Source organism: Phoca vitulina, unplaced genomic scaffold (assembly GCF_004348235.1).
Source record: "Phoca vitulina isolate PV1807 unplaced genomic scaffold, GSC_HSeal_1.0 scaffold128, whole genome shotgun sequence".
Classification (NCBI taxonomy): domain Eukaryota; kingdom Metazoa; phylum Chordata; class Mammalia; order Carnivora; family Phocidae; genus Phoca; species Phoca vitulina.
The window spans coordinates 365,259-378,674 of record NW_022589831.1 but is presented as its reverse complement, the minus strand read 5'-3'; the positions used below and the strand labels follow the sequence as shown (position 1 = coordinate 378,674).

The 13,416-nt window shown below is 50.0% G+C and overlaps 1 protein-coding gene across 2 annotated transcripts in view; it reads right to left on the bottom strand.

The window, feature by feature from the left end:
• Positions 1 to 12,953, bottom strand: part of TRPV3 (transient receptor potential cation channel subfamily V member 3) — a 36,264-nt gene extending 23,311 nt beyond the window's left edge. For both annotated transcript variants that reach the window (XM_032399089.1, XM_032399088.1), the window contains exons 1-5: positions 12,835 to 12,953; positions 6,721 to 6,825; positions 6,509 to 6,595; positions 5,607 to 5,761; positions 4,657 to 4,833 (exon numbers count right to left, since the gene is read on the bottom strand). In XM_032399089.1, the coding sequence (XP_032254980.1) occupies positions 4,657 to 4,833; positions 5,607 to 5,761; positions 6,509 to 6,595; positions 6,721 to 6,825; positions 12,835 to 12,953 (643 nt within the window). The remainder of the gene's footprint in view (positions 1 to 4,656; positions 4,834 to 5,606; positions 5,762 to 6,508; positions 6,596 to 6,720; positions 6,826 to 12,834) is intronic.
• Between the last annotated feature and the right edge of the window lie 463 nt (positions 12,954 to 13,416).

Sequence of the window (13,416 nt, the reverse complement as noted above, 5' to 3'; positions counted from 1 at the left end):
GGGGGGGATGGGGTGGCTGGGTGATAGACACTGGGGAGGGTATGTGTTCTGGTAAGCACTGTGAATTGTGCAAGACTGTTGAATCTCAGATCTGTACCTCTGAAACAAATAATGCAATATATGTTAAGAAAAAAAAAAAAGAGAAGATAACAGGAGGGGAAGAATGAAGGGGGGGAAATCGGAGGGGGAGACGAACCATGAGAGACTATGGACTCTGAAAAACAAACTGAGGGTTCTAGAGGGGAGGGGGGTGGGAGGATGGGTTAGCCTGGTGATGGGTATTAAAGAGGGCAAGTTCTGCATGGAGCACTGGGTGTTATGCACAAAGAATGAATCATGGAACACTACATCAAAAACTAATGATGTAATGTATGGTGATTAACATAACAATAAAAAATTTAAAAAAAAATAAAGTCCTGGTGGATTAAAGAAGTAGGCATTTAAAAAAAAAACTAAAAATTCATTTATAACTAAACTTTTGGTAGGGCAGTACTTCTTAAGCAAAATCCAAAAATGCAGAAACAACCACAAAGAAAAAATCAATATGTTGGCTTACAAAAAAATAAATAAATAAAGCTTTCTTTTTTTTTTAATTTTTTTTATTGTTATGTTAATCCCCATACATTACATCATTAGTTTTTTTTTTTTTTTTTTAAGATTTTATTTATTTGAGAGAGAGAGAATGAGAGAGAAAGAACACATGAGAAGGGATAGGGTCAGAGGGCGAAGCAGACTCCCTGCCAAGCAGGGAGCCCGATGCGGGACTCGATCCAGGGACTCCAGGATCATGACCTGAGCCGAAGGCAGTCGCTTAACCAACTGAGCCACCCAGGCGCCCCACATCATTAGTTTTAGATATAGTATTCCATGATTCATTGTTTGTGCATAACACCCGGTGCTCCATGCAGAACGTGCCCTCCTCAATACCCATCACCAGGCTAACCCATCCTCCCACCCCCCTCCCCTCTAGAACCCTCAGTTTGTTTTTCAGAGTCCATAGTCTCTCATGGTTCGTCTCCCCCTCCGATTTCCCCCCCTTCGTTCTTCCCCTCCTGCTACATTCTTCTTCTTCTTTTTTTCTTTCTTAACATATATTGCATTTAAATAAAGCTTTCTGTATTTCAAAAGACATCGTAAAGAAACTTAAAAGGCAAGTGATAGGCTGGGGGAAATATTTGAGGCATAAATAGAGACAGTAGGTTTTCTAAAGTTCCTGATATTTTAAGACCCCTTACAGATCAATAGAAAAACAACTTAAAAGAAAACTAAAAAAATATTAACAAGCACCTCACAGAGAAGAAAATACACATGGCCAATAAAGAAAGTGAAACATGTTTGGAATCACTGATAATAGAGAAAATGAAAGTTAGAATCTAACGAGTTAACACTTTTCTACTTTTCACTGACTAGATTGTCAAAAACCAAAAAAACAAAGCAAAGCAAAAAACAACAGCAACAACAAAAAAGGATAATTTCCAGTATTAGTGAAAGGTGAGGGAATGAGTACTTTGTATTTTGGGGAGAATAAATTAGTACCTTTTGGAGGCAAATCTGACAATTATCATTATAAATTTTAATGTGCAAGCCCTTGAACCCAGAAAATCCAATTCAAAGTATTTTCCTAAAACATGTGTGCACTGAGTACACAAGAATGTGTACTGTGATAATGTCATAGTGAAAAACTGGAAAACATCCAGATATAAATTAGCCACAGGGTAGCCATACTCAACTAAGCAGGTAAAAAGGAGGCAGACTTGCATATTCTGGGATGAGAAGGTGTCTAAGGCATATAGTTTAAAAAAAAAAAAAGTAAGTTGTAGAACAATGCAAACAGTATACTATTCTATGCTAAATAGACACGTGAATAAATAAACCTATTTCTACGTGCACAAATACCTATGTGTAAAAAGCCTAGGAAAGTCCTCAAGGTCTACACAACATAATCATTTCTAGAGAGGAGAGTGGAAAACAGGCAAAGGGTTTTTTTTAAACTTAATTAAAATCTTTGATTTTTTTAAGTTCTAAAGGTATTTATTTTTAAATTTTTAAAAAAGGATTTTATTTATTTATTTATTTAGAGTGTATGCAGGGGGAGGGGCAGAGGGAGAGAGAATCTCCAGCAGACTCCCCGCTGAGCTTGGAACCCAGCATGGGACTTGATCTCACGACCCCGAGGTCAAGACCTGAGCAAGAGTCAGTTGCTTAACCGACTGAGCCACCTAGAAGCTCCTCAGCAGGTTTTTAAAATCTGGAAATGTAGGTCCTTCAGGTCTGGAAAATATTTTTGTAATTACTCCTTTGACCATGGACTCCCTTCCATTTTCTCTATCCTGTATTTCTTCTGTTGGGCCTCCTAGGTGGATCTTTTACTTTCCCTATTTTTTCTCTCTCCTCTTTTCCATACCTTTATTTTTTTTCTGCTTTCTCAAATACTTCCTTGGCCCTATCTTTCAAACCCTCCTATTGGCTACTTTATTTCTGCTACCGTATTTTCTTCCTTTTTATTTAAATGTTTTACAATGAAACTCTATTCATGTGTTATTTATCCAATTAAAAATGGTTATGTTGAATCTCAATGATGGGTATAAAATCATTTGTTATATTAATCTCAAATGTATGTTTAAAATTTTTAATAATAAATTTTTAACTGAACAAATTGCTTTTTTTTTTTTAATTTTTTATTTATTTATTTGAGAGAGAGAGAATGAGAGAGAGCGAGTACATGAGAGGGGGGAGGGTCAGAGAGAGAAGCAGACTCCCCGCTGAGCAGGGAGCCCAATGCGGGACTCGATCCAGGGACTCCAGGATCATGACCTGAGCCGAAGGCAGTCGCTTAACCAACTGAGCCACCCAAGCGCCCTGAACAAATTGCTTTTAAAAAGGCGAATTGCTAAAGGTCTTTAATAAAATGCTAAAAATGATAATATTTTAAAAGTTGTTTTTGGATCCTCTCAGCAGCATAGGAAGGAAATATTAATTAGCCTCTGCCAGATGGAGGAACTGAGACTCAGAAAGGCAAAGTAACATGCCCAAAGTGAGGAAAAATGCTCCCCTGGTGGTGTTGTAGTCCCTTAACCCCCCGGCGGCAGGGAGCACCCATCCAGGACACCGAAGGGAAGGTACCAGCAGATACCATCAGAGGGAAGAATAAGGGGTTGGTTTCTGGGAAGACAGAAATAAATGGCTCCTTCCACCATGCAGAGAGAGAGTTGAGTGCTCACACCCCCCAACAAGCCCACCAGCAAAAGACAAAGTCATGAAAGAAGGAAGTGATAAGGGGAGGCTAAGAAAGAAGAAAAGTAAGGAGTTGCAGGCAGGACAGCAAAGCCTTAATAGTAACCTTCATTTATTCACTCATTCAAAAAACATTTATTAAAGACCTCTTATGTGAGACCCCAAGGGTCCCAGGGAATTCACTATGGGCAAGACAGACTCCATCCCTGGCCTCAAGGGGAACATGCTGCTAGAAAGGGGTTTAAGTCCCTGTATACTGACAAGAAGAAAGGAGGGGACAGAAAGGGACTGAAAAGGGAGAAGAATCAAGACAGGCAAGCCTGAGGCACTGGCCTAAACCTCCCTGGCTAAGGTCTAGTATCAACTCCCTAGTGACAGGCTGAGAACGTTATATATAGCTCATCTGGTTTCTCTCTTTGCTTTGGCTACCAGGGAGCTCAGCATGCAGTTCAGCACTCAGTTGTAGCCATCATCCCTGGATTCCCTTTCTTCCCGTCAACAGTATTGAGTTTTCACAGTCCTTTACTTTTTCCAGTATATAATAAAAACCCTTGTGAAAGTCTGCAGTTTAAATAAATAAATAAAAATAAAAAGGACTTTGCCCCATGAGAAAAGTTGAGGGCCAAGCTAGACTACTCCCTGCAAAGAGCAATGTTTAGTGCCCCCTGGCATATCAGCGACATAACATCCAGTCATTCCTGAGCCCATCATTTTTGCACCTCATTAGAACTAAAGAGGATGTTTACTGAGTCCAAAAACTCCAGTGAGGACACACCTTACTGATTATTCACAACAGATTTGCCGGGCGGGGAAACACTATCCCAAATGTGGCCTCCCTGCCCCTCTCCAATCCACTTAAGAGAGAAGCCACAAAATTGAGACCCAAATGGGGCGGTAAGTAGTAACAATGATGGTGACACTAAGACTGGCCATGTGTTGGCCTCGCCCAGCTATCTGACAGCATCTCTGGCCGGCTTCCCACTGATCGGCCAAACTCATTCCCATCTCAGGCTTTGGCCCTTGCCCTGCTCCCAGTCTTTCTCATCATGCAGGCCTCAGGTCGAAGGTTACCTCCCTGCTGATACACTCTAAAGCTGCCCATCCCCAGTCACTTTGGATCACATTACCTTCTTCTATTTTCTTGTCCTAGCATTTTCCATCTAAAATTACTTTATTTAAAGCAGTGGCCTATATCTGTCTTGTTCACCACTGCGCCCCAGTGCCGAAAACAATGCCTGGCATGTGGCAGTTAGCTCAAAACTCTCTGCAGAACAAAGGACGGAAGTGAGGAGTGCCTGCCATGTGGTACGAAAGCAGGCTCAGTGCTTAGGGCCCACGGTGACAGCAGGGGCCCTGTGTGGCCTGGCCCCAGCCCAGCCTCAGAAATCCCTGTCTGCACAGCACCTCCCACAGGCAGCATACCTTTGTAGGCCTCCTCTGTGTACGCAGCGTTGATGAACCTGTCCAGGATGTCATTGTCCTCGGCAAAAGCCAGCAGGATCCGCACAATCTCCTTGGTGTTGGGGTTGATGTTTAACAAGGCCTTCATCAGGCAGGTCTTCCCCGTGTCAGAGGCCGTCAGCTTGTGCATGAGGAAGTCTGCGGACAGGGTCACACAGGATGAGCCGCAGGAGGGGCCCCGGCTGCCCCTGGCCCTTCCAGCCCTGAGGAGGGGAGGCCAGGGTGACGGGGCGGCAGCCTCAGACCTCCAGACCCTGCTCGGGCCTCCCCCACTGGCCTCCTGGAGCCTCTGCTACCTACTCTCCTCCTCCCTCTCCAACTGCTCTTCCCCTGAGGCCCCCCAAGAGCGTCATCTAAGGCCTTTTGCTCTTTGCCTTCTGCACCTGCTACCTTGGAGGGGGCAGTCTCACCCACTGCATGCCTTCCCGCTGTCCACCTCAGTGCTGATGCCCTGAAGTCTTCAGCCTGCCTCCTCCTAGTAGCCTACATCCCCTCCCTCTAACAAGCTACTCCCCGGGCCCCGAGACAGCGTGGGACCCACCATCCAGCAAGTGGCCAATGGCGCTACCCTGGACTCCTCTCTTTCTCTCACTTCCCTTGTCCTCGATTCCAGCCAGTTCCACTGCCGAGGTCACCTTCCCCCAGCTCTTCTGCTGTGCTCCCAACGCTGCCTGAATAGCGCCCTTCTCCAGTTTTACACCTGCCCTCCATGCAGTGGCCAGACCTGACCTTCGCCTGCCTAAGCCCTTGCATGGCTCCCCGTTGCCCTCGGAGTCTGCTTCAAAGTCCCCAGCCCAGCATTCTGGGCTCCTCACACGCCCCCCTCATGGGTGGTTGTGGGGAAAGGCTGACAGCAGGAGCCACACGGGGCCCCCAGCCCTGCGCTCTCTCTGCCGGAGCCAGCCACTGACCAGCCACGTCCAGGCCGCGCCGCCGCCTGCAAAGCTCCTGCAGCTCCCGCAGCAGCTCCAGCAGCTCCTCCACGCAGCCCTCCGACACGGCTGCAAAGATGCGCTTCTTCAGCCGCTTCTTTTTCCGCCTCTGCTCTTCCTTGGCCAGGTTTGCACTGAGGCCGGAAAGTATTGCCAGTTCACCGGGCGGGTACCACCAACCTGCTCTCCCCTCCCCCGCCGGAGCCGCTGCGCCTGCGCAGAGCCGCTCCAGCCTTGGCAGCCCCCGCGCCGCCCCGACGCCCCAGGCGCTGTGCATCAGCGCTCCAGGCCCCTGGCACCCCGCACCCCTGTCGCCGCGTGCAGGCTTCCCTCCCAATCCAAATGCAATCACGTCTTTTCAAAATACATATTTGGATACACAGAGTAAAGTTGACTAGGAAGGACAATTAATAGCGATTGCCTTAAAATGTATGAGATTAGGGGAAGGGAAATCCCACTTTAATCTTTTGGGATGTTTGCATTTTTAAACTCCATCTCTTCCTGCCCCCACACTACAAAAAGACAAGCATGGTAATGCGTAATTTTTTGTTTGTATGTGTTCTTGCAAAATGCACATGATGCTTCATGGTTTATAAGCATGTATTTTTAATTTACTTACATGGGATTGTGTTACAGTTCTCCTTCTCTTGCATACTGTTCTTTGAATGCTTTATAATGAATGGGTAATACTTTTTATAGTTTATGAAATGTAATACTCCCCTCCCCCCAAAAAAAAATTCCTACATGCCACAACCAGGGGTCCAGACGTTTGTCCCAACCCCCAGGAACGGAGGCTTCTTTCTCTTTCCTGGGTAGTGATGCCCATGCCTCTGTCACCCACCTGGTAGACGCAGTGAGGGGAAGGGAAGGGCCAGGCTGACCTGGGACTGTTGGGATTGGACGGGGTCTCCGTCACATCGTCCTGAGGAGACTGTGGTGAGTCCATGTCATCACAGTTGCCAGAGACGCTGGAAAGGAAGAGAGAGAGAAACAAGTTTAAAAGAGAGACAACCAGGCCTGGCCATTTGGCCCCGGGTGAGTCGCTGCCCGCCCTGGAGCGGAGGCCTGGGCTGGCACGGGGGCCAGTACTCACCACTGCCGGATGTTGGAGTCCATAGGCTTGGAGAAGACAGGGGGAGAGGTCTTGGAGACAATGGGGTTGGGATCGAACCCTTCTATCTCCAGGAAGAAGTGTGCACTGTGGGGACACCCAAGCAAGGCCATTAGAGCTGGGGCGGGGACCGTCCACCCGCGTGCCCTGCACCCTGCTGCTGAGGCTGCCCAGCCGCCCAGCACACTCGCTCTCGGCCAGCTCCCTGCCGGGCTCCGTCCCTCATGGCCTCGCTCAGCCCCCACAGCAGCCCTCTGGGATGGGTACGGCCCCATCGCCGGGTGCAGGTGGGCAGGTGGAGGCTCTGAGGTCAAGCTACTCGCCCGAGCTCACACAGCAAGTAGGTGGCAGAGGCTGGCTCAAAGCTGGGTTTGGGTGATTCTTGCCACTAAAAATACTGAGAGATGAACCCAGGGGTCTCTGCTGGGGTGGCCTAGCATCTGAGGGGGACTTTCCTGTCTGCAGCTGCCTCCAGGTGCAGAGGACTCACCAGAGATGGGGGACATGGCAACAACGAGAGCTACAATTCCCCATCATCCCCTGCAACTGTCCCTCTGGCCTCGGGTCTGAAGAAGAGCCCTTTCAGGAGGAAGTCCCTACATGCTGACATCTACAAGGGCCTTTCCTGGTTGCCAGGACACATTCAACTCCCTCTGATCATCTCTTGTACTGTTGTGTCGGCACAGAAAATAGTCAGACCTAGAGCAGTGAGGGGATGTAAAAGTTCAGGGGACAGGGCTAAGAAGCCTCATCAAGAAGGAAAACTCAGGAAACCACTTTGGACAGTGGGTGTGAGGAGCAGTAGAGAGGCAAGTGAAGGGCACACTTTCTCCCAGGGCTGGAAGAGAGACATGGGCCCAGGGCCTGTGACCTGACTAAGCCCCAGGGGAGGGGACAGACTCACTGCCTGATCAGAGATGAGACACACACCCAAGATACGACTCCCCAGCCAGACACAGCCCTGACCTCACCTTCAGAAGCACCCACAAACACAGACACGCATGCTCTCAGAACCCACGGTCACACACTCAGGGACAAGCCTTCCCATGACAGCCTGGATGATGAGCATCAGGAGGAGGGTCGGTTGCAGCGATACCCCCCACCCCGTGCTGCTGCAGCATACCTTCTTGCTCTGTGACCTGGCTGGGGATAGTGGCCTCCTGACCAGCTGGTCTCTCTCGTAAGTACCTTTGCTGCCTGTCTCCTTCCCATGCCCAGAAGGATCGACATGCCCCCTCCCTTTCTCACAAGATCACAGAAGAGCTCCCAAAGCACAGTCCCAGCCACATCAAGTTCAAAAGGGTAGCAGGGGAGGGATTGTGGTCCCATTCCATAATGAGAGAACCAAGGCCAGGATGGAGCAACACTCATCCATGGTCACCCCCCAAGGATAGAAGCCAAGTTGGTCAGAGAACCTGACTCTTGATTCCAGGCTCCCAGTTTACACCACTATCCACGCTGCTGTCCCCTCAACCCTCTGGGTCTTCTTCCAGCCAAACCAGCTCTAGGGATTAGCTGCAGGTGCAGACTGCCCAACATAGCCACTTCCCGGGATGGGCAGGCATGAGGGAATCCTGGGTCCTGCCTGTCCTCTCCCTCTCCTCTCCTCCAGGCACAGACAAGCCTGGAAGCCTCAGAACAAATCCAGAACTGGGGCACAAGTGGGGTGGGTGACAGGGCTGGCTGGCACATTGGCCCTCACCCTCCTATCTTCTGCCCATCAACAGGAACCTTCTGACCTGACCTAAAATCAAATCCTTCTTCCAAAAGAGAAGTACACCCCTGACTGGGAGCCCAAAACCTGGGTTCTAGTCTGGCTCTGTCTCTGCCTCCTGGGTGACCTGAGGATGGAGAGTGCTTGGGCCAGATGATCCTGGACTCTGGAGCCAGGACAGCTCTAAAATCATCCACAAATGGACTGTGCAGCTGAAGTGTGCATCAGAGGTCATCCAGTCTGATAACTACTCCCAGCATCCTTGGAGTGCCCCAGAAATGCCACCCTAAAGTGTCCCTACTTGTCTAGGCTCCTTGCTAGTGTGCATCTACTCAACAAAGACTTATTGAGCACCTACCATATGCCAGGCGCTGTTCTAGGAGATGGGGATTAAATGGTGCACAAATGGGCAAAAATCCATTTGAAGAGCTATTGTCCCAGTGAATTGGTCAGAATTGGACCCAAGGATTGGACCAGGTCATAGCACAATGAGGCCATTGCTTTCCCTGGTCCAGACAACACACTGACCTTCAACTGTAAGATCCTCAATGGGAGGAACCACACCTGAATTGTCCTTAATTCTCCAGAACCCAATGCTTCTTCTGACACTCAGAAGACTTAACAGAGGAGCAGAACATGGATAGGTAATGTGTGAAAGAAAGGAAGAATGGCTGGTCAGATAGATGGACAGATGAGTTGGATGGATGAATAAGATGGATAGATGGATGCATGGATACATGGAAGGATGGATGAATGGATGCATGGATGGCTGAGCAATGAGTAGTTGGATGGGCAGATTGGTGGATAGATGTAGAGGCTGGTGGAATGAACCAATAAGCAGACAGACCAACACAAACCTCAGGTGACTCCCATTGGGCTCTCTGTTGCCCAAAGCTCTCATCTTTTTCTCAGTCTTGCCCAAGAAGTTGAGGAAGGGTCCTTTGCCTCTCTTCCAACTCCTCTCCCTCTCAGGGCTTCCTCCCAGAGGCCAAACGAGCCTCAAGAATGGACTAGGAAACCAGATCACGACAGCATCTATCTATTCCAGGCCTGGGAGCCAAAGGGCCCGAGGGAGTGGAGGAAATATATCCTCATCTCACCATGAGGTGTCCTTCTTTGTGTGGAGGGACTGTGCTGAGCCACCAGGACACTTACTCATCAACTCGCTCACTCTGTCTCTCATTGTCTCACCTGCTCCTGCACTGACCCACCTACTTACTCAAAAACCACAAATATGCTCTGTGTAGGAAATGTTGGAAGCAGGGAAGGAAGAGATGACCCTTCCAGGGACCCTGTCCTCAGAGATCTGTGGCTCGGGAAAATCCCCAGCAGCAGAGAGGGCAGCATGAGAAAAGCTTCTATGGCAGAAGGCAAGGACTATGTCGGAGGAAGACAGTCTTCAGTGGCTGGGAAGGAGAGTGGTGAAAGCCAGACTGGAAAGATCCCTGACTGTGAGCAAGGGTTCCTGGGACAGGGAGCTGTAGACCATGACAGTCCATCCCACACATGCCCTATTTGCCACTGCACATGCTACATCTTACCTGCCACCATGACAGATGGTGATGTCTTGGCCATGTGACATCCTGGCTTCTAACCTGCAGCATATGCTGTTTGTTTATTCCTACCTTTGATCCAGACCAAAGGCACCTCACGGGTGTCATTAACTCAGGGGAGCATGTAGCTCTGCACCATCTCTCCTTCATTTCTGTCCCTTTGAAGACGATGAACAATCCCTGAGCAACCCCAGGGCTGGAAAGGAGGCTGTGTGACCAACTACTTTGTCCCAAGAAATGCCCAAGTGCTCTGATCTCCAAAAAGCCAGCCCCTTACAGGTTTCATCAGCCCATGTCTCCACCCCAGGGCATCGCCTTGCCCAGGGTCCAGTAAAGAGGCCACAGTGGTAGCTGCTCATGAGAAATAGCATGATGGGGGCGCCTGGGTGGCTCAGTCGTTAAGCACCTGCCTTCGGCTCAGGTCATAATCCCAGGGTCCTGGGATCGAGCCCCGCATCGGGCTCCCTGCTCCACGGGAAGCCTGCTTCTCCCTCCCCCACTTCCCCTGCTTGTGTTCCCTCTCTCGCTGTGTCTCTGTCTGTCAAATAAATAAAAAATCTTTAAAAAGAAAAAAAAAAGAAAGAAATAGCATGATGGTTCAGGAAAAGCTACAGGTCCAAAAATCTCTCCTCGCCTAGACTTCTTGGTACCTTCAATCCCACTATTAGTACAGATTTCCTTACTGGTCAGACTGGCTTTCTTTATTTACATTGAATTTTTTCTTTTCTTTTCTTTTTCTATCTAGGCTGAGTCCTATACTCAGTTTTGAGGGAGATGCCCAAATCTTCAGGGAAAAGTAGGCACTTGAGGGCCCTCAAAGAGCCGTTGGGAAGAAGGTGCTCCTGCTTCATGAGACAAAGGTCACACCTCACACCCAGGCCGTTGGCTGTGTGAGGCCATAGGTAGAGCTGAGTCTAAGGCTAAGTTCATGAACAGGGATAGGCTCAGAAAAGGCAGCTTGACTGTGGGAAGATCCTGGGATTTTCCTGAAGCCATGTCCACAATCCTTCCCTGAGGTCCAAACCTCCCCTAGGAATGCGAGAGGGCAGGGGAAGGGAAAGAGAGGCAAGACGGTGCTCCATCGGGCACTTCTCAGACAACATTCACATCTGAACTTGGCTTGTCTCTCCTCATCTTGCTCCTCCTCCTCTGATGTGCTCACGTCAGAGATGGCCCCATCATCCATTCAGGTCCTCCCACCAAATGAAGGGGATGTCTCTCGGGTCTCCTTCTCCCTCCCTTCTCATAGTTGATCCTACAGACCCCATGATCCCAATAAATTTCTGACCTGACCCCTTCTTCTCCATTCCTGATCACCCAGGTTCAGACCTCAACACCTGTCACTCAAGCTTCCCAAGAGCCTCCTGTCATCTCCCTGCTCCCAGCCTCCCCTCCAATCCATCGTCCACATAGATCACCCAGAGTATGCTTTCCAAAATGCAAATCTCACCATGCCCTCCTTGTCACACAAAATCCCTCTGTGGCTCCCCACTGCCCTCAGGTTTGTCCAAACTCCTTAACCAACCCCCAAGACCCAGCCCCAATGGGATTCATATTCTCCAAGATTCCTCCCCCCACCCAGCCCTTCAGTTACACAGATCCTCCCTGGTCCCTGCCCCAAGCCTCTGTCTGGGGATGCCCTTTCCCTGCCTCTCCACCTGCCATCACCCATTCGAAACCACCTCATCCAGGAAGTGCCCTGAGACAGGCTGCAGAGCCTGCAGGGTCAGAATGACCCACACCTTCTCAGACCCCTCCCCACCTTGTTATTGGGACACTTCTCACATTCTTCTGGGTGCCCTTCTTACCAGACTGTGAGCAGGGATGGGCATTCTTTCTCTCTGTGTCTCCGTCTCCCCGGCCTGGGCCCCGGTGCACAGAAAACCTCAGCAATTATTACTCACAACAACAGACAGAAGGGAAAACACTGATCTCACCTCTGGCCCAAGCCGGGGCCTGGGATGGGGCCAGAGGAGGCGAGGCAAATGAGCTGAAATACACCCGGGGCCCACCTGGGTCCAGTGAAGCACAACCTGTGGTGAAGAGGGGCATTTGGGCTTAAGGGCACCAAATCTGCTGGGGGGCTGGGGGACTGCCACGGAAGCAGCTCAGGAGCCAGGAATGACCCTAGAGAAAGACTCTCCCTGCTTTGCTTCCTCCACACCCCCAGCTGGGAAGTAGTCATAACCATCCCAGCCCTGCTCGGTTCCCAGGGGCCCTTTGGAGGGACAGTAACAATGACAATGATGAAGATGAAGCTCCAAGGAGCAAAACCACTATCCACACTAGCATGTACAGGACGCCAGCAGCGTGTCGCCCAGCGCATTGTGCCGACGATCCGAACAAACGATCACCCTGTGAGCCAGTGCCTTTGCTGGTGTCCCCACTACACAGGTGGTGTTAAAGAGCTTGAATAGCCTGGCTGGGCGCACAGTGGACAGGAAAGCCATTGGTGCACGTGAAAAAAGTAGTCACTTGGAGATCCAGGCTACCTGAAATTTCCACGCACCTTTTGGCTCCTGTCTAAAGGATGGCTCCAGCAATCCCTTGCCTCAGCCAGAAGCCTTCCTGAATATCACTGCCTCAGTGCCTCCGACCCTTCCAAGGAGGCCTCCCTGATTATTCCCATTGTACTGACTTTCCCAGCTCAGCCCCCTGAGTATGTAGTGCTATCTTCCCACCCTCCCCCCACTTATACCTAGTTGGGCACCAGGTCACCCCGGATGAGACTGAGAGTCTTGTGTCCACCCGGGCAAGGGTTCCCTGAGGATGGGCACCAAAATCCCTGATGTGCCCTCACAGCACAGTGCCCAAGCCTGCCCGTCCTACCTCTTCTTGGTGGGGGTGATCTCTGCTGACCTCTTCTCCTGCAGGATGGCAGGGTTCCCACTGGGGACGGCAGCTCTTCTGCCCATGAGGGGCACCATCTCCTTGGGGTGGGCATTCATGGCTGGAACACAATCATAGCACAGATGCTTAGGTTGAGTGGGCATGGAGGAGCTTCAGGGGGCTTCAGACGCCCATGTGGTACCAGGTGGTCCCTGCTCATACTCCCGGGATGAGGAGCTCGCTCTCTACCTTCCCTGGCTGCCAACTCTTCCCAGGAAGAGAGAGACTGTCCCCGCAATTTCTCCTGCTCCCCGCTCCAGCACCTCTGCCCCTGTGCATCTTAGGAGAGCCCAACAGAGCTTCCAGGCAGAGACCACCATGCCCTTAGCTTCTCTCAAGACATCATCTCAACCCACCAATCTTCAGGTGGACTCCCAAGAATTAGTTCTGCTTTTTCCATGTCCCTATCAGATTTTGTGTTCAGTGATATCCTCAACAGAACAGGACTATCACCTCCTTTGTTCTAGACACTATGCTCCTAATAATACAACCTCTGGCCTCTTTGGTGCTTTGGATTTATTA